General features: G+C 49.7%; 7 protein-coding genes across 7 annotated transcripts; 5 read left to right on the top strand and 2 right to left on the bottom strand.

Moving 5' to 3' along the window:
* Positions 1 to 842: 842 nt before the first annotated feature.
* On the top strand, positions 843 to 2,887 carry P153DRAFT_362514 (iron reductase domain protein). The gene is made up of 4 exons (XM_033667153.1): positions 843 to 1,199; positions 1,261 to 1,500; positions 1,552 to 2,105; positions 2,156 to 2,887. The coding sequence occupies exons 1-4, from the start codon at positions 1,151 to 1,153 to the stop codon at positions 2,744 to 2,746; spliced, it is 1,434 nt and encodes a 477-aa protein (XP_033529164.1). The 5' UTR covers positions 843 to 1,150; the 3' UTR covers positions 2,747 to 2,887.
* A 1,823-nt stretch (positions 2,888 to 4,710) lies between these two features.
* Positions 4,711 to 6,576, bottom strand: P153DRAFT_305512 (carbohydrate-binding module family 50 protein). Its single transcript, XM_033664603.1, has 5 exons — positions 6,275 to 6,576; positions 5,769 to 6,158; positions 5,388 to 5,722; positions 5,145 to 5,334; positions 4,711 to 5,082 (listed from the first exon to the last, which is right to left on the bottom strand). Exons 1-5 carry the CDS (start codon positions 6,501 to 6,503, stop codon positions 4,745 to 4,747), a joined length of 1,482 nt encoding a protein of 493 aa, XP_033529165.1. The 5' UTR covers positions 6,504 to 6,576; the 3' UTR covers positions 4,711 to 4,744.
* A 796-nt stretch (positions 6,577 to 7,372) lies between these two features.
* P153DRAFT_419384 (glycoside hydrolase family 18 protein) lies at positions 7,373 to 11,485 on the top strand (the record flags this gene model as incomplete). Its single annotated transcript, XM_033672185.1, has 12 exons — positions 7,373 to 7,533; positions 7,590 to 7,718; positions 7,770 to 7,837; positions 7,885 to 8,051; positions 8,101 to 8,262; positions 8,321 to 8,416; positions 8,470 to 8,692; positions 8,744 to 8,891; positions 8,946 to 10,782; positions 10,835 to 11,017; positions 11,124 to 11,231; positions 11,287 to 11,485. The coding sequence occupies 10 exons, from the start codon at positions 7,373 to 7,375 to the stop codon at positions 10,997 to 10,999; spliced, it is 3,156 nt and encodes a 1,051-aa protein (XP_033529166.1). The 3' UTR covers positions 11,000 to 11,017; positions 11,124 to 11,231; positions 11,287 to 11,485.
* Positions 11,486 to 12,165: 680 nt separating this feature from the next.
* P153DRAFT_380591 (uncharacterized protein) lies at positions 12,166 to 12,903 on the top strand (the record flags this gene model as incomplete). The annotated part of the gene is made up of 2 exons (XM_033669938.1): positions 12,166 to 12,443; positions 12,507 to 12,903. The coding sequence occupies 2 exons, from the start codon at positions 12,166 to 12,168 to the stop codon at positions 12,901 to 12,903; spliced, it is 675 nt and encodes a 224-aa protein (XP_033529167.1).
* An 804-nt stretch (positions 12,904 to 13,707) lies between these two features.
* On the top strand, positions 13,708 to 14,912 carry P153DRAFT_380592 (uncharacterized protein; the record flags this gene model as incomplete). Its single annotated transcript, XM_033669939.1, has 2 exons — positions 13,708 to 13,932; positions 13,983 to 14,912. 2 exons carry the CDS (start codon positions 13,708 to 13,710, stop codon positions 14,910 to 14,912), a joined length of 1,155 nt encoding a protein of 384 aa, XP_033529168.1.
* Positions 14,913 to 16,558: 1,646 nt separating this feature from the next.
* On the top strand, positions 16,559 to 16,911 carry P153DRAFT_279305 (histone H4; the record flags this gene model as incomplete). Its single annotated transcript, XM_033663014.1, has 2 exons — positions 16,559 to 16,694; positions 16,748 to 16,911. Coding segments are annotated over 2 exons (300 nt in total), but the record flags the coding sequence as incomplete, so codon positions are not given.
* A 141-nt stretch (positions 16,912 to 17,052) lies between these two features.
* Positions 17,053 to 18,552, bottom strand: P153DRAFT_362516 (Isochorismatase hydrolase). The gene has a single exon (XM_033667154.1). The coding sequence runs from the start codon at positions 18,119 to 18,121 to the stop codon at positions 17,177 to 17,179; it is 945 nt and encodes a 314-aa protein (XP_033529170.1). The 5' UTR covers positions 18,122 to 18,552; the 3' UTR covers positions 17,053 to 17,176.
* Positions 18,553 to 18,727: the final 175 nt, after the last annotated feature.

The raw sequence follows: 18,727 nt of genomic DNA on the forward strand, positions 1-18,727 counted from the left end.
ATGCGCCATATGCCTTAATGACTGTTATGAATACGACCAGCATACCCGGAGCAAGTAAGAGGTGGTTTGCTGATTACGTTGTCTTCCTCCTCTATCCCCCATTCCAGGTTACTCTTTTTTTATTGCTCGTTTGCGTTGTTGGGGGGTCAGGTAGGAGGACTGGCTTTGCAGGATCGGGGCGAGGGGAGTGATGCGGAGTACATAATTCTCTTTCCTTTGAAATTCATGGTTTATTTTCATATATGTGCAGCACCCGAACCGAACCGAGCGTGGACAAGATTAGAAACACGTTTCGATATTTAGTGAGTGCGATCTCTCTCTCTCCCGATGCGGAGACGCAGGAGTTGTCGCGATGTGCTGTGCGATGCGATGCGACGGGCTCAGACCATACGTTCGTTCGTTCGCATTTTTACTGCCCCTCGCAGAGCCCTTCTTCTCGTAAAGCAGCACGCACACACATATGCACGGGATGCACGTCAGGCACGTCACGTCACCCAACATGCACAGCAATCCTAGGTAGATAGTTTCCACAGGGCTCAAAAAGCAAAATAACCGCAGCCCTTTGCTAAAAATACCCGCCTGCCTTGCCTGCCTCCGACAGACAGACAGGACAAACCCCAAAAATACCTACCTCCACGGCATGCATCCCCCCGGACCACTCAAAGCGCCCGGCAATAATCCCCCACCCCACCTCTCTTGGCCCCCTCGCACGCTGTGGTTGGACGGCCCACTCCCCCCCCCCGTCGTCCGATCCGCCCATCCTGAAACCCCGGGCTTGAGGAAACAAAGCTGCATGTGTGCGTGCGTTTAAGCGCCCGTTAAGACGAGAAAATGTATGCAGTGAGACGATTTGTGGATGGGGTTGTTTGGTTTTGGTTTGGTGGCTGCGGAGGGGGAGTGTTTCATGAGGGGGGGTGTTTTATAGGTTTAGATTGTTTTGCGCGCGGAGTGGGATGGCGGGATGAGGTATAAGGGTGCTGGGCGTACGGTGCGTTTCTTGCAAGGCGCTGTTGTTTTGGTGTTTGTTGCTCTGTTCGCTTGTTGACTGTTGTTGGTATTGTTATTGTTGATTCGATTCTTATCTATTTGCTCTGCTGCTTTGCATTGCGGATTTGAAAACTTTGCTCGGTTCATTTCGTTTCAATTTAACATGGCTGGTCCACGGGAGACGGTTTGGTGGTTGGTGGTGTTGTTTGGATGTGAGTATTTTGCCTGCAAAGTAAAGTAAAGGTCTGGTACTGATTCTTTTTACTCGAATAGTCTTATCAACACTCGTACAGGCGCAAAACACCACGGCGCAAAATACTACGGCATCGGTATCTGCGTCGACGTTCTTCCTCGAGGAAACCGAAACACAGTTCTCGCTCAACATTGCTAATGACTCGGACGATGTCTTTGTATATTTTACTTCGCCGGCGTACTCGTGGGTCGGTGTTGGGTTTGGAGATAAGATGGAAGATAGCTTGATGTTTGTTATGTATCCGAATGAGGAGGGTGACAGTATGTTTCATTCATCTCTATCCACGCTCGACAGGGACTAATACATTACAGGTGTAACAATCAGCCCTCGCATTGGAAGCAAAAACGCCGAGCCGAGCTTCACGCCATCCGTCGACGTGGAAGTTCTGCCCGGCACGATGATCAACGACTCCATGTTCGTTTTCCAAGCCCGCTGCAGTAACTGCAGATCATGGCTCGAAGGCTCCCTGGACGTCAAGAACGAAGCACATCCCATGATCTATGCGTTCGGAAATGCGCATCTTCTGCAGTCTAACTCTCAGCATGCAAACCTAAAGCGTCACATCCGATATGGGCATTTCACCATGGACATGGTCGCCGCCACAGGGACAGGCGGTGTTCCCACGAAGAGCAATGCGATGAATGGAGTAAAGTTGCAAGGTGACATGACGAGAGACCACGATCGATCGAACCTCGCGCACGCAATCATTGGATGCCTTGCGCTGTTCGTGCTATGGCCGCTTAACATTATCTTCGCCGGTTTTTTCAAAAACATCAAGATCCACGTCGGCGTTTCGATAGTGATGTTGGCGTTCCTAATCGTTGCGTATGCACTAGGTATCCATACGTCGTATGAATACAACCGCGTAAGTCACTCCCCTCTCTCACCACTTCCGCAACACTAACGAAAAACCAGTCAAAAGGCTTCAACACCCCCCACCAAATCTTCGCCTTCATATCCCTCTTCCCCATGGTCCTCCTCTCCGTCCTGCCAATCCGCCCCCTCGCCACCCTCCACAAGCTAATCCCCCGTCTCCACACCCCCCTCACATCCATCCTCTTCATCACGCTCGCCCTAACCGGCGGTCTCGGCCTGCACCTCGCCTCTCAAACGCGCTCGATAATCCTCGGCTACGCAGCCGTCACGCTATTCATATTCGTCTTCAACACGACGCTGCAAACCTGCGTCCGTCGGCGCGGCTCGGCCTACGCGCGCGCCACCACGCGACGCCAGCTCGGCGAGGACGACGACCAGGACCTGATGCTCGCCGAGTCCATGGCGAAGCGCACCATGGAGATGGAAAGTAGGAGTGGGAGTGCGGCGAGTTTGAGGCCGCAGCCGCAGTGGAATGGCGGGAGGGAGGGGGGCGAGAGTAGGGAGTTTGGCGCTGATGGGCAGGAGATGCCGAGGAGTGCGGGTCGGGCGGGGGTTTATGGAGGGGGGGCTATGCCGGGGCCACAGTATATGATGAATATGCATCCTGGGGTGCCGGTGCATAGGTGGTGAGGATGGACGTATGATGTTATGAACTGTATGATTAGGTCAAAGGCGTGTGGCGTTGGGGGCGTTGGCTGTTTGAGGGTTTGGGCGTTTGGGGGTTCATGAGATACCAGGTTGGCGAGCTTATACTCTAATGTTACTTTGAATGAATTTAACTATTTGAATCATGATCGTGCTTGTGTTGGAGGGTGTTCATGGCAGTGTTTTGCCCGTCTTCAGTTCCTTCCAATTCTCCAAGCATATTGGTACTCCAGGAAGACTGTATGGCCAAAGACAATGGCTGCCGGCAGGTTGGACACACTGGAACATACTCGAGCCGGCGAGCCGACTGGAGTTGACTTGCAAACCTCGATGCCCGTCCCCAGTCATAGTCGGGGATTTTGTCATTTCTGCGTTCAGGGTAGATTTGGGCGTCAAAGTTGCTTTGGTCCCCACAAACCTCTATCTTTCAACAGGAAATTTGATATTTCGTGGGACGATTTCTTCCATAATAATATCACTTCCAACATTACACGCACACACTTCTTCGGGGTATATGTATCACACATCTGTTACCTTGTACTGTCTGGACAACAACGGTTTCCCTTACAGAACTGTCAAGGAATTGTACTGATAGCCTGAGCTTCGTCCCCGGCGTTTTGTGTTATGAGTCTTCTTTTGAACTTGGTCGGTTGCTGACCTGATTTCCGCCCAAGGCAGATGTATAGCTAGAAATGGCTGGAAAACAACGTATTGAAGGTCTTCGAATGAAAACCTCCTTTGGACGCCTGACATTGAGCTGACATCTTCGATGGATAAATCCAGAAATCGGATTCAACCACTTCGGACTAAATGCTTGCGGGTACGTGGTGCTGGTTGCGTAGATACTTCTCATCTATGACTTGTCGTCGACTTGGGTCGTGGATGTGTGTGGGTTTTGTTTCTGCCTTCCTTCCTTTCCCTTTTTTCCGTCAGACTAGCGTGTAAAATCCCCTTGCTTGCTTGCTGGATTGTAACCTGGAATACAGCCATTAAGTTCGTCTTGTCCTGCACAGGCAAGCATGAAAACCGCACTTGCACTTTCAAACTTGTCAGAGCGCTCAAGGCAAAGTACTACGGACTTCCGTTTTCGGAGGCCCAAGCCTTTTGCAGCGTCAATCAGCGCGCGTTGCCTTCGAAAGTACTGCTCACAATTCCATTGACAATGTTGTTGCTAGATGTATAGCTATGTTGATAGGCCGAAAGCAAGTGTTGGACGATGCGTGTTGTGTGATAGTCATTTACTACCTATTTTATCTACTCCTACTTACCCTACCCCTTCCTCAGTACTATACATAAAGCTTAAAACAGACAGCTGCCTGACGACTCAGTTGGTTAGCAGCCACACCTCTACAAATACGGGTTACAAGGTAGGAATCTTGTTTAAACTAAGGTAGAATACTGGTTTACACCTTTTCAGCATGTGATTCCCAGTAAATCAACAACTCCGATTTACTTAATACCGCTCGTGGTCTTCATGGGGTGCGGGCAGTCACGAAGACAAACTCGATGCGATCGCCCAGGCGTATCCGAGTTTCACATTGATATACACATCCGCAATGATCGAACATCAGCTGGATCGTACGTTAAAAAGAATTAGGTTCACTCCATGTAAGATCTTGACCCCACCTTTCCAGGCGTGAGGAACGCTCACCTGGTCGAGACCCGCAATATGCTTTCCTCCACACCATTACTGCATTGAGGGAGGATTTAGATTGGGATTGGCACATTGTATTGTGGCACTGCTGGTGTTCTAAGTTTCTTGCTGCTTATGACCGTAGAGCCTTCGAAAGCGTCGCTTCTCCGTCACTCGCCCATATTTGCGAGTGGCATGATTGAAAATGTTCTCTATGCTGTGTGCAGATCATGTGATAAAGAGGTAGCAAGACGAACCAACTCCACATTCGAACATCATAGTAGTAAGTAGACTTTGCTATTAACTTCAATACCTAACGCGTTTGGCTATACTATGCAGGCTTTCGTTCATTATTCATCGGATCTTTTATATCGTGGTGCGTCCAGGTATGGCCACCCGATAGGTACGCCACCCTCGACCGATGAACCCGTTTCCACAGGTCCCCTTCGAAACATCCTCTTGATATGAGCATTAATTCCTGTTGGTTCCGGCATACGAATAGCAGAAGGTGGCTCTTGGGCTCCATGCACGCAATATGCCACGCTGAGCTGCAAATTGGAACAGTCACTTTGCAGCGAAGGGTTCCAGTACTGCAACTGCTGGAAAGTAATAGCAAACCGCTCTTGAACCTTCCCACAGTAGTCTCCGGTCTGTATGACATACCATTCGTAACAAGTTGGAGTCGTTCCTTGTAGATGCGTTAGCGCAGTCACATCCATCAGGAATTAGTAGTGATAGGAAAACATATACCTGTTGGGGTCGCAGCTGGTGGGCTAACAACTTCAGAGCTCGTTGTGGTGTTCCAATCTGCAGTAGGGTAAACGCAGTAATACATGCCCTGCTGCAAATTGCTGCATTGCGAATCGATCCCCGAATTTATAGCTAGGAAGAGACCCAGCGAGATCGTTTGGTTCAAGGTAACAAGTTGACAGTAATCGCCCTACACGCGCTCAGTATCATCGCAGACTGGTTGGGCACGAACGATCAGCTTACCTGTTGGACCATATAATACGACCCGCATTTTCTGGTCGTCCCCGAGGCTATTGGGCTAGGCGGCGAGGCAGTCGACGTCGCATAGATGGCGGTGTTAGTCACTGTCGCTCCAGGAATTGTCGTCAATTTCGTAGTTCCGCCTGGTGGACTGATACATAGATTCCGGCCGGAAAGAAGGTTCGTGCAATAGTTGTTCAATGACGGGTTCCATGCAATGATCTGATGGAGCTGTAGGTTTCGCTTTTCTGCAATCGAGATGCACGTGTCACCGCTTTGGACAACATAGGATTGACATGTTGACGGCAGGCATAGTATTTGGCCTCCTTGAAGGTCACCTCCCAATGTAAGTCGAGTTCCCTCATGATAGATCGGAATACTTACTACAGTCAGGCAACAGTTGATTGATACTTATCAGGGTCCCTGTTGACACGTTGTTTCTTTCCGCGATGATCTCACAGTTCTCGCCCGCCTTTACGTTGTAGGTCTTGCCAGTCAGGCAGCCGTAGTTGTATCCAGATCCTGGATTGGCGAACCCAAACCTGTTTGTGACATTTGTCTGCAGGGTAGGCACCGCTGTAGGGTACGAAATCGCGCACTTCTTCTGTACATCGGCCCACGTCTTGGCGAGACCGTCGCCGTAATTGGAATATGGTGTACTTTGAAGTTGGCGAAACAAACCAATCATACAAGATGAGCAGATTTGCGACTGCGGCCAGTTAAGGACGTTGTCGTCCAATGGGGTTGTTCCGTTGTACAACTTCGCCGTGTAGTCTATTGAACGTCCTTGGTAAGTAAAAATGTGATAATTTGTATGAACCATTAGGAAGCTGATACACTGTCTAACTGGCTTTCGAACTTTCGGACTTCCTTGGTAGGGAATAACTGACCTGTGCAGTACTCTCCTGTCTTGGAGTCTTTGAGACAGATGGTGTTGAACGCAGATATAGCACCATCTGCCCAATACGTGGCTGGAATTCCTTGAAACGGCTCGGGATCCTTGGAACAGCCTGAAACTATCTTTGATCGGTAGCTATTGAACGCTGTTCCGCAAGTCTGGTTGCAGAGCATATTTTGATACGTCACGTTGTTCAAGGAGCCGTACCAGTCACTTTGCATTATCCAGCGGAAGTAGCCATGGCATTGCGGGATTGAGGCATTTAGAGCGTTGTAACAACCTTGGGAGAGTGTGGCTACGTCTGGGCCAAGTCCTTGTGTCTCGTTGAAGAAGTACTGGGGCTATCAGCTGGTGTAAAGATTTCCATTAACAGAACGTAACATACACTTTGACAGTTAACCTTTGATACAACCAGAATGACGGGCAGACAGATCCTGAGGTACCTGAGCTTCATCATGCTAAGAGAGGATATGGAGGATATGCTACGCGGGTGGGGTTCCGGAACTTATGCTGTAGACTCAGTCTTCTTATGGGCAGTGAACCGTACATCCCACACACGTAGGTGAGCATGTGTTCGATCAAGGTTAATATCTTTATGATATCATTTCTTGCACTTTGACCGGATAATGGGGAGTGGTCTATATTTGCTTAGGCTTCACCTGATGCATGACTAGGGTTTTCCACCCGTGTTGAGAGCTCAGATGACGCTTTTCGAGTGGTTAGATTCATCCTCATCTGACAATATTCTCGTTGAGTGAAACAATACGCCTTGTTGGGCACAATATACTTTCCAGTTAAAGTAGCTCGCATACACACTGTTTGCAGACCTAAAATCGCCCAATATATACCCATGTATATAGTACAACCCTCATGCTATTGTATCTGACTACGGTAAGCCTGAGTCTGTCAACCTACCTTTACCTTCCTTCTATGGCAATGTCATGCGCCCCTGAGTAGACCCTGCAGTCAGCACACCACCAGTGAACACACCCTAAACTTGCTTCTAATGGGAACATGACATGACGCTGACAGTAAATTCCGATCTGTTAGAACCTATTGTGTTCCAAGGTTTCGAGGAGAGAAATATATAATGGGTACGCATCTTTCCCGCAGCGTCTGCAATACACTCTTGTTAGGCTTCAACGCTTGGGGTTACAGCAAGATGAAGCTTTATCGAGTCTACGTGCTCTTCTTTGTTATCCTAGCTGCTTATGCACAATCGGATGCACCTGCGAAGAATCCATACACTTGGTATGTTGGCCAGAGTCTTCCTACTTGGAACCGAACATACTTCTTACTCCATGTAGCTCTCCAACATCACCCTGCAAGATTGGATGCTGCGGCAAGAACAATGTCTGCGGCCTTGGGCCCGATTACTGTTCAACTGCAAACTGTACTTCCACCTGCGACCAGAAGTCAGAATGCGATCCTGGCTGGTAACATACATACCCTCGAGTTATGGACCCAGAAGAATGCTGACAGCAGAGGGGTGCGACATGGAGCACTAGAGAAAAATGCCCACTCAACGTGTGCTGTAGCAAATTCGGCTTCTGCGGTTGGTTTTTACCCCTTTTCTTAGATACTTCTAACACACATCCATAGGGACCACAGCAGAATTCTGTGGCGACAAGAAAGTCAAGCAACCTTCGTGTAAGGGAGGTAAAAGCGCTTCGCAGAAGATCATTGGCTACTATGCAGGATGGTCCACAACACGAGCTTGCGGAGGCTTATTCCCAGAGTCTCTCATGTACAATGCGTACACACATTTGGTAGGCGCTACCCCAGTGACCTAATTGCCGGTTAACCGTTTTGTCTTAGAATTTTGCCTTTGCCTTTATCGATCCGAAGAGCTTTCAAGTTGCTCCAATGTCCGAGGCGGACACGGAAATGTACCCACGCTTCACAGGCCTGAAGGAGGCAAATCCAGGATTGAAAACATGGATCTCCATCGGCGGCTGGTCTATGAACGATCCAGAACAAGTAAGCATCGCTCACGCATAGATACCGTCGCTGCATTTCCAAGCTGACAAGCTGCTAGCCAACTGCAAGGACTTTCTCCGAGCTTGCTGCATCAAAAGACGCACAGAGCAAATTCTTTTCCTCTTTGTTGAACTTCATGTCAACTTATGGATTCGTGTGTCTGACTAACCCTTTTTGCTATCAATCAAGCTGATTGTTTGTGTCTAGGATGGTGTCGACATTGACTGGGAATACCCAGTAGCACCAGAACGTTCTGGAAAACCTGAAGACTATGCAAACTATGTGTCTTTCCTCAAGAACCTCAAGAACGCTTTGGGTTCAGACGGACACACGTATGGACTTACCTTGACATTGCCTTCCTCTTATTGGTATTTACAGCACTTCGATATCAAATCGATGGCCCAGTACCTGGACTGGTTTAACATCATGAGTATGTATCAAGAACGATTACTACTAACGTTGAAACACTAACATGAGCAAGGCTACGATCTTCACGGCACTTGGGATTCAAGTTCTCCGTGGCTTGGTCCCTACGTCAATGCACACACAAACCTAACTGAGATAGACCTTGCACTAGATCTTCTTTGGAGGAACGAAATCGATCCTAAAAAGGTAGTTCTGGGAATTGGGTAAGAGTTTGATACGTTTTTAAAATAGGGCATTTGTTAATCATTTATAACTAGATTTTATGGCAGAAGCTTCACACTCAGTGATCCATCTTGTAAAAGTGCAGGGTGCCCCTTCAGTAGCGGTGGTACCCCCGGCAAATGTACTGCGTCTGCTGGAACTCTTTCCTATGCTGAAATCCAGGAAATTGTTCAGGCAGGTGCCAAAGTCACCACTGACGATAAGGCTGGTGTAGAAATCGTTACGTGGGATAACAACCAATGGGTTTCTTACGATTCACCAAAGACTCTTAAGAAGAAGATGGACTACGCCAATGAAAAGTGTCTAAACGGTATCATGATGTGGGCAGCATCCACAGACGACGCTAATGGCACGGCCATACGATCTCTCACTGACGCTGCGGGTCGAAAGGAGCTATCGCTAGCTCAACGCATGAACACCAAGTCTTCTGGAGGACAGTGTGTCTGGAGTGGATGCGGCGAATCATGTCCACCAGAACTCACACCGGCTGCATCCGGCAACGGAAAGTCAGGAGGCTACGCTGGTCTCGAAACCAATTGCAAAGATGGGAAACAGAAACGCTTTTGCTGTCCCAAAGCTTCTGTACCAACGTGCACTTGGCGTGGAAGTGGTCCATTCTGTATAAAAAGTGGATGTAACAAAGGTGAAGTTGAAGTAGCGACTAACGCGGACGGCTGCATAACGAACGCGAAGAATCTATGTTGTACATCTAATACAGACACTTCGGCTTACAACGACTGCAAATGGGAAGGATCTGCGCCATTCTGTACAGGATTGGGCTTCTTAGGAACTATCACAAATGCACCATGGTTTTACGGAACATCGGCAGACTGTCCTAAGGAGCACCCAAAGAAGATCGCAACCGGCAAGTACGGCGATGGTGGCGAACAGCCATGCACGTTGGAAGGAGGCTTCAAGAGTTGGTGTTGCAAGGATCCGCCTCCATGGACCGGCTGCGAATGGCATGGAGCGAGAGGCACATGGAAAGAATGGGCAAACGCATTCCTCCCTCTCCTTGGACACGGTCCGTTCTTGACCGACTGCTCAGCTACTTGTCCATCCGGAAAAATTGTCACTGCAACTGACGCTACAGCTTGCCGATCGGGTACATACTCACTCCTGTGCTGCGATGATCCAAACGTACAGGACATCCCGGTGCCCAGTAAGGTTGATATTTGTTGTACGCCTTATGGGGGCAACCAAGCCTCAACTCCGGATGGCGAAGGTCCTGGCACATTTTGCGAAAGTAACTATTTCGATTTACATTGTAACACATGTGACGCTGGACTTCTGAAGGAGCGTACGCTGGATGGAATCCTCACGACAGATGTTACAATATCGAACACCACGTTTCTTGGGCTCGAACAACGAAGTGTACTGGACAAGAGAGCAAAACCCGTTCCCGCGAGTGAATGGCTTCGCGCCAACCTGAACGGACTCAGAACTACCTTCACTCGCTACAACTATCCAACTGTCAGAAGTCTCAACTCGAACGGGGGTGCTGGGCGTCAATTTGTTTATCTCGAACGCCAATGTGCATGTGGAAGATCAAATCTTATAACTACACCCACTCGCGGCTTGACCTTGAACTTCGATGCAGAACACGTCTTTCCGCCAAGCACCCTTCGAAACGCCATCGAGGCCATGGCAAGAGGAAGAGGCGCAAGCGGCACAGAACTTGCAGCGCGTGCTGTACCAAGCGCACATCTTGGTATCTTCACTGCCGATGGTCCTTTCCAACAACCTTGGCCTTCAGGGTTTCGGCCTGCGTTTGGAGCAACACCTCAAGATACCATGTTTGGAATGCTTGGGCGATCCAATCCTGATGGAGATACTACAAATCTCTATATTCTAGAGCGAAACATGAACGCAGTCCGTAATTTCATTACAAACAGGCGAAACTTTGTCGGACCGTTATCGCAAGCATGGAATAGCTACACCGAACTTGCGCGGCTGGGTCGATTGCGGGATGCCATTGGAGTGTTCGATTATTACAGACACACTGAAATTCGACAATCGCATGCTACTGCGTTTGTGGGATTGCGCAATACTTGGAATGACTTCGGCAGAGTGGTTCAGAATCGATTGACTTATCCATTCGCTGATGGTACGTTATAAATTCGTTTCCTTACCCACCTACATCAGCCAAATTGGAACAGTTAGCCCAGCTCATATTACCTGCAATCACAGAACATACTGACCAGATATGTTAGCATTCACTGAAATCATACGAGATGATTTGACCACTCAGGCCACCAATGCACGAGATCAGATTCGCCCCGCTATCGACACCTTACTAACATACTTCCGTTCTAACACAGGTGAGTTCTTCCTATATCTTCTCCATCCATGTGGCCTCATAGTGACCATGTTTAGCCATCTCACTACATGGCGCTGTACAAGCAACGATGTGTGTACGTGCTCTTGAGGATATGAAAACTCATTTGGATGAGTATATCTCAGTGGACACGAACTCATTAATGGAAGTGGACTAGGAGGTAAAGTCAATGATGGGAAGTGTAGTGGTCGTTCTAGGTTTGCAAGGGGCACAATAATACTAAGAATCAACGAGCGGGTTGACAGAAGTTGGGCCTAGTATGTCAAAATGCTCTTTGCATTTGTCAATCCGGTTTTATAGCCAAACTTTCAAGATGAGCGGACTAACATTGTGCATGGTTGCCACTCTTGTCGAACACATGATAGTCTATGTTTATATGCTAAAACTTCTGGAAGCTCAAACAACCCTCTTAAGGTTTTCTTACTACCTCCTGTCATACTAGCCCAAGGAATGAGTGCAGGTTACTAGTGAACATGCAAAGATAATTCATCGCGATTCGCAAAGATCTGCACTGTGCAAAGCATATAAATATAAATACACTTTCACTGTTACTCCCGTACTCTCGATTGGTGTGGTGATCCTAATAACAATCTCGCGTACATAAGCGGGGTAAGACATTGGCATATAAACCCCGTGTCTCGTGGCCTTTCACGACTGCAAAGACCTGATGAATCATGTCTAGGTTCAATAGATTTGCACAACGCCGTCTTCAAGCTTTGCCATCAACGAATTTACGATCGAGCGAAAGACATATTTTTTCCAAATATTACCCTCAAGGTTCTTCTGCGTCGTATATCCCGTCATACCAAAAACATTGCCCGCTCATAACGACACCCAAACAGCTTCAGCGCCAGCCAAGAATCGCCAACGGGCTCTTCTTGTCAACCCACCAATCTCGTCAATTTAGCGAGGCTGCTATGCAACATACTGCACCCGCAAAATTCGTCGAAGCGTTGCAAGGTTCTGGTTGCTGGGAGGAGGAATGGGGATTTGTCATTTACCGGGCTACGTTTGAGGATGACGATGCATGGGAGAAGTTCAAAGAGACCTTCCACAGCTTAACAGAAGAAACGTTCAGTGATGCGCTCCGAACGTATTCTAACCAAGATGAGATGCGCGTTGCGCAACGCTTTTGGAAATGCAGGTTTATCGATGACAGAGCTCTGGAAGGCAAAGACATAGAGAAGATTCGCGAGTACGTCAGAGCACCCCTTTTTCGTCATCTGCTGGATTTTGGAATACCGACTGATAAAAGCAGGCATTACGAAGCTTTGCGGGGAGAGCTGACCTGGGGCTTGCAACTCGGTATATGTCTTGTTGCAACGAAGGATGTCCTTGATTCCGTCAAAAACTACCCTCCCTTAAGCGATGACACGGGTCGTTCCACAACCAGAAATCACCCATTTGTCAAGGTTCTGTATCGGTCGTCACTTGTAGATGATGTTTGGCTGGATGAGGAAACCGACGAACAAAGCGGGTACCTGATTCATGATAGTCCGAAGCTGTTCAATGCCGCAATATATGGTTTGATAGATGAGTTGTTTCCTATCGTGGCACGAGCGGATGTGGCTACGGATAAGCTGGACCCTGGCGATGATAAGAAGGTTTGGGTAGCTGCTGGGTGGGAGCAGGATATTGCTGGAGGTAGCGGTTGAAATGTGACAACGAGGGTTGCGTCCGCGGTTGAGCAGCTTGCCTGGATAACTATTAACATGCTACGTCAGTTTTCCAATAACTCAAAGTTTGCTTGATATTCGACTCCTTGCTTCGATCTAGTTCGCTTTCGTAGAGGGAGCTTAAGGTTATCGTTTCCGTTGTGGAAGCTTTGATATGGCCGGTAGCATCGCCTTTTTTGGCATGAAGGCTGTGGAACTGCTTGATAGTGACTTCGGAGTCGCCGCAAGTGTGCGAAAGGATTGCGTAAGGAGAGAGTAACCTCTGGGTCGTGGCGTTGATAAGTAGCTGAGAGTTTGATTGTTTTCAGCGAGTATCCTTAACATCAGCGTTTCGCACAAATGTCTCCTTGGTGGATAATAGCTTTAAGTTCCATTGTTTTCACGAATATATATATGGAGGTACAGTCTTAAGTCTTACATTGAAAGGTTCTTCTCTCGACAGTCAGCTCTATCGGCATACGGTCGGTAGTGACAGACAAAGGGCATGAGCAAGCATTGGGCACTCGGCAATCCCGGCGCGACGCGCCAAACATCAAAGCCCGGCGTCTTGTCAGTGTGGAAGATCTAGCTGCGGGGTGTTTGGATTGGTTCATATGACTCGTAGTGGTGCTTCATCAGCTGTTTCAAAGCGGGCATCGGTCCGTTGCACGTGCTTTCCGCGTAACGCAGGACAGGATGACGCGTCGCCGACGAATCACGCCAGGAGCACATGTACTGCTTACTTCGCCTCTCCAGCTGCCTTCAACCTTCCCACAACCCCTCCTTTCCTTTAACTTTTTAACAATGTCGCCTAGCAAACTGAGTGTCTTTGCGAATCTGGCGCTGGCCGCCAGCGCTGTCCTTCTCCCACCTACGATTACCGCGGACGATCTCGGCGATGATAACTCCTTGGAAACACTTGCGATCAACCCCTTCAAGCGATCAGTTGCTCTTGAATGTCCCGGATGTGCTTCTGCGACTTTGGAGTCAGACTCTTTGAAGTGGACGCAAGGTACTGGAAACCACTTCGTAGGTGACCCGACATGCTCCCCTGTCGCTATCATCGCTGACTGTAACAGCTCCTTGACTTCGAAGTCGACGCCAATGAGGATACACTCAACATTGATGGCAACAAGCTCTACCCGCCTTCTTTCTCATATCAGGCGCCCAAATTCTACGTCACCCAAGTTCATCCCGACGCACAAACTTCCGGTGCCGAAGATGTCCGTCTTGCCGTAACCGGCTATTCGCTCCACTTCAGCAGCGCCGAGACCGTATCGGAGGCTGGCACAGAACTGCTACCTCTGACGTTCCAAATCCTCGCTATCGAGTCTATGCCCGTCGCTCCTCCGGCTCTCGTAATCAACGTGCTGAAGGACGCCAATGGCCGTCTCATGATTGCGTCGTTCGAGACCGAGCAAGCCACCGGGGCCTTGCCAGTTGTGACTGAGAAGGAGTGCAGGCAGTGGCCGCTTCTCTGCAAGTGGAGGGGCATCCTGGCCGACCAGATCGAACAGGTCAAGTCGACGGGCAAAGGCAAGCCCTGCCACAAGCGACCCCACGGTCCGGGTCAGGATCATGGCCGCCCCAACCCGATGGCGGAAGAGACTACCGAGGGCAAGCCTCCACACAGATTTCGCCCTGGTCACCCCCACCCCCACCACCGTCCCCACCACATGGACCACGACGGTCATGGCCACCACCGCTCCCACCACCGTATGCAGATGTTCCTCCACCGCGCCTTTTTCGTGGTTCTTGTGCCGATTCTTGTTGGTATCTTCGCAGGTACTCTGACATATCTCGTCGGTATGGCTCTGGGCTGTGTGATTGCAATCGTCATTGCCAGGACCAAGGGCCAGAGCTACCAGAGGATCGCTTTGGAGGAGGAGGATGTTGAGGAAGCCGAATACCGCGATGAGAAGGAATACATTGCTGAGCTGCCTGCATACGAGTCCCCTCCTGTCTACGAAGAGCAGACTGAGAAGGAGGTTGATGAGGAGAGCAAGTAAATACTTGTGCTCGAAATTATCGCATGGGATGTGGAAGGGTGGACTTGACCGTCATTGGTTTTATTTTGTTTATGGTGAAGAGAACCTCTAGCACAATCTTTAGCAGGCGTTGGGTCGGATCCCACAGGAATGAATCTCCTTTGTATCACATGCTGACATCCTCTTGTGAAATGTAACGGGTACGCTACTTACAGCTTTGCATCATTGTTTCCAACACAGCGTATCTAGATCTCTGGCCATGGTTGAATGTTGTAGGTAATCAAACGGACGTTTTAGGCCTGTTGTTCTGCTCTAGCAAACCAGAGTCCACCATAGATCAGTGGCGTGAGTCATACAAGCTTTTGAGCGTTGCAAACCAGCATGAGACTGTTGCCTTGCAGTGCAAGGCCGTCACTTCTCGGCAGGGGGCGTTTGACAAAGAGAGCCGTCGCTGTCTACATGATACGTATTCCAAACAGGCCAAGGCGTGTCTGAAGATGATGTGTGTAGAGATGGCTATAAGCCTCTTTGTGCTTCGACAGCATCGCAACGCATGACACACTACTTTTAGCTGGTTCACACTGTCGTTCATGCCCTTAAACTAGTAGCCAACATATATGCGACGACGAGGAAGTATGACGTTGGGAACTTGCATACGAAATACAGCGTGTGAAACGACATTGGTCCGGCCAAGCAGAAGCGGTGCTGAAGTGGCTATCTCAAGACGACGACGAGATGGGTAGAAACAAAGGAGCCTGCAGCTACCTGGCTTTACGCGTGAAAAGAGCATCGATGAAATTTGATATAGAAAAGGAGTTCTGATCGCTGGTGCGTGTTCTGTGAAGGTGCGGAGAGGTTGGTAGACGCGTCCGGCACGCGCAGTAGACTACACTTTGCATCTTTCGAACTGCCTCGCACAGTGTCCTGGATATTCAAAACCTATGCATTATTGACTGATGACTCTCGACAAGTAACTGGGTCATTTCAGATTATCAGACAGCGTTAAAGCTGTTCTCCGAGCAATTGCACGTCGGTGTTCTGTCCAGGAACGCGTTTGAAGTTCGGCCGCGCACGGGCCCCTAGCCGCAAAGTCGAAAGCAAGCGAACGGCGCCAGCAAGCAAAGACGCTCTTTTCAAGTGCTGCTTTCCAGACGATTGATTTTCGAGAGTTTCGCAGCGGCGATTTCTTGTTGCTCGTTCCGCCCGCGCCCTGCGCTTCCCAACCTCGCTTAGCGCCATAGCGGTGTGATCTTGAGGCAGCCGCCTGCCTATTTAACTGGCTTGCCCGCCCGTTTCTGTTGGTTTTCTCCTTTTCTCATCCAGCTATTCTCGCCATCTAAATCCAATCCGTCTTTTTCTACTGCAGCTTCACAACTGCAGCTCAACTCCATCAAACTCCATCAACACCAACACTCTCTCATCATGACTGGACGTAAGTAAATACTCAATCTATCTATTGTCGTCGTCGCCGCCGATATCTATCGCGTCGTTGTCGTTGCCGATGTTGTCGACGCCACTACGATCGTCGCGCTTTATGGGGTCGCGTCACCCCACTTCAGCCGCGGTGCATCGCGTTGGCGTCTCTCACCTGCACGACATCGCAACGCTGTCGCTGCACCACGCGTTTCTTTCTTGTCAACACAGTATGCTAACATCTCCCTCCAGGCGGCAAAGGTGGCAAGGGTCTCGGCAAGGGTGGCGCCAAGCGTCACCGCAAGATTCTTCGTGACAACATCCAGGGTATTACCAAGCCCGCTATCCGTCGTCTTGCTCGTCGTGGTGGTGTCAAGCGTATCTCTGCCAGTAAGTTGCCTCTACCTTGCCATCGCATCGCAACACCACTAACATCATCACAGTGATCTACGAAGAGACCCGTGGTGTCCTAAAGACCTTCCTCGAGAGCGTTATCCGTGATGCCGTCACATACACCGAGCACGCCAAGCGCAAGACTGTTACATCCCTCGATGTCGTCTACGCTCTCAAGCGCCAGGGCCGTACCCTCTACGGTTTCGGTGGTTAAGCAGCTTGTCTTCTCTTGTCATGACACTTCCACCATCCCGACGCTCTTCGGTCGGGTGGTTCAGATGGTCGTGACATTTTCTTTCATCGATATGATTAGGGCACGGTTTTTAGGTCTGCACGGCGTTCTGACAACAGGTGGTCTGGAAAGGCCTCATGACTTGAGACTTGGATCTCTCTTGATTACAATCAATCAATGCAATACACATATCATGCACTTGAACTCGTTTGTCTCCTCGTTCGTGTAATGTCTCCCGACACTTGCATCACCCATCGCTACCCTTCTTTTTCTCATAGTACCACCTTGAATCGTAACTTTCTTTGCCATTCGCTTTATCCCCGTTCATGCCATTGGTGGTGGTTTTACCCATCCAACTCTCCACAGCCTCCTTAACTGCTTCATAATTTCCCGTCACACCAAACAAGCCCCCTTCGACCTTCAAAGCCTCCAGACTCCACTTCTTCAGCTCATCACTCACACTCTCCACCCCGTCTTCCACCACAAGCACATCATATCCCCGATCGCTCGCCTCCCTCACCGTACTACTAACACACGCATCCGCCGTCACCCCACAAACCACCAAATTCCGTATCCCCCTCATCCGCAACGCCAGATCCAAATCGGTATTCGTAAACGCGCCCCTCCCCGGCTTATCGATTATCGGCTCGTCGGACAAAGGCTGCAGTTCGGCGATAATATCATGACCTCTCTGGCCCCTTACGAGTAGTTTCCCCAGCGGGCCATGCGAGCCTATCGGCGCGCCATTCACGCTCGATCTGTGCAGCTCGCGCGACGAAACGGTGGCTAGATGTGGCGCGTGGCCCTCGCGCGTGTGGTATATGGGGAAGTTTGCGCAGCGGAAGGCGGACAGCAGGGACACGAGCACCGGGATCAGCGACTGGAAGCGCGTGACCGAGTAGCCTTGGGAGTCGAGGTAGCCGCCTATACTGAGGAAGTCGCGCTGCATGTCTATTATGAGGAGGGCGGTTGTGCGGGGGGAGAGGGAGGCGTCGTGGGGCCAGGCGTAGGGGACGGAGGTGGGGATTTGGGATGTCATGGTGTGGGTGAAACCGTCTCTCTGCTTTGGGGGAAATGTGTAGATGATGATGATGACTTGGAGAGAATTTGAAAAGGTGTACAAAGAAAAAACATGGTTGTGCGGCGGCGGCGTCCTTGCCCTATCTATGCTTGGCTTAGGGAAGATGGACATGGGGAGGCGGTGAGCGAATCATCTTTCGCCTTGATGTGCTGGCGCTGATGATGCGGCTTGACTGGTTTGAACTCATAATGACTGTGTGACTGACTGACTTGGAGTAGGGGGAATGATAGCTGTTAGTTGGAGGTGTTTTGAAAGACGTCAAAGGAAAAAGGGAAGGTTGCGAAGCCGAAATGCGGGGTACGTTTCTACGCGAAGACAGACTCCGAGGCGCATAGGAGTGTCTAAGAGAATTATGACAAAGCTGGGTGAGATAACGATGGAAGGCCTTGTATACGCGCGACTCTGGCGTGTGTGTCAACTGGATGTCCAAGCGTTGGAGGTGAAGATATGGTACTGGTGTCGAAGCTCCACAAGCCGTCATTCGCCGGAAGCCGCCTCCCCCTTCATCCATCTTCACACCAACTCCTCCTCACGTCTGATCATCGTCTCCCTGCGAATATCTCGAGGACAAACGGTACTTGTGCGATTTGTAAAGACTCCACGGGGAAATACATAAGGTCAGGTCACCTCGTATGGACCTTCCTAGAACGGGAATAAAGTACTCCACACAACTTTTTACCCCCATGCCCGTCGTTCTATCTCGCTCAGTCCACTTAA

The sequence above is a fragment of the Dothidotthia symphoricarpi genome (genome assembly GCF_010015815.1).
Source record: "Dothidotthia symphoricarpi CBS 119687 unplaced genomic scaffold P153scaffold_1, whole genome shotgun sequence".
Classification (NCBI taxonomy): domain Eukaryota; kingdom Fungi; phylum Ascomycota; class Dothideomycetes; order Pleosporales; family Dothidotthiaceae; genus Dothidotthia; species Dothidotthia symphoricarpi.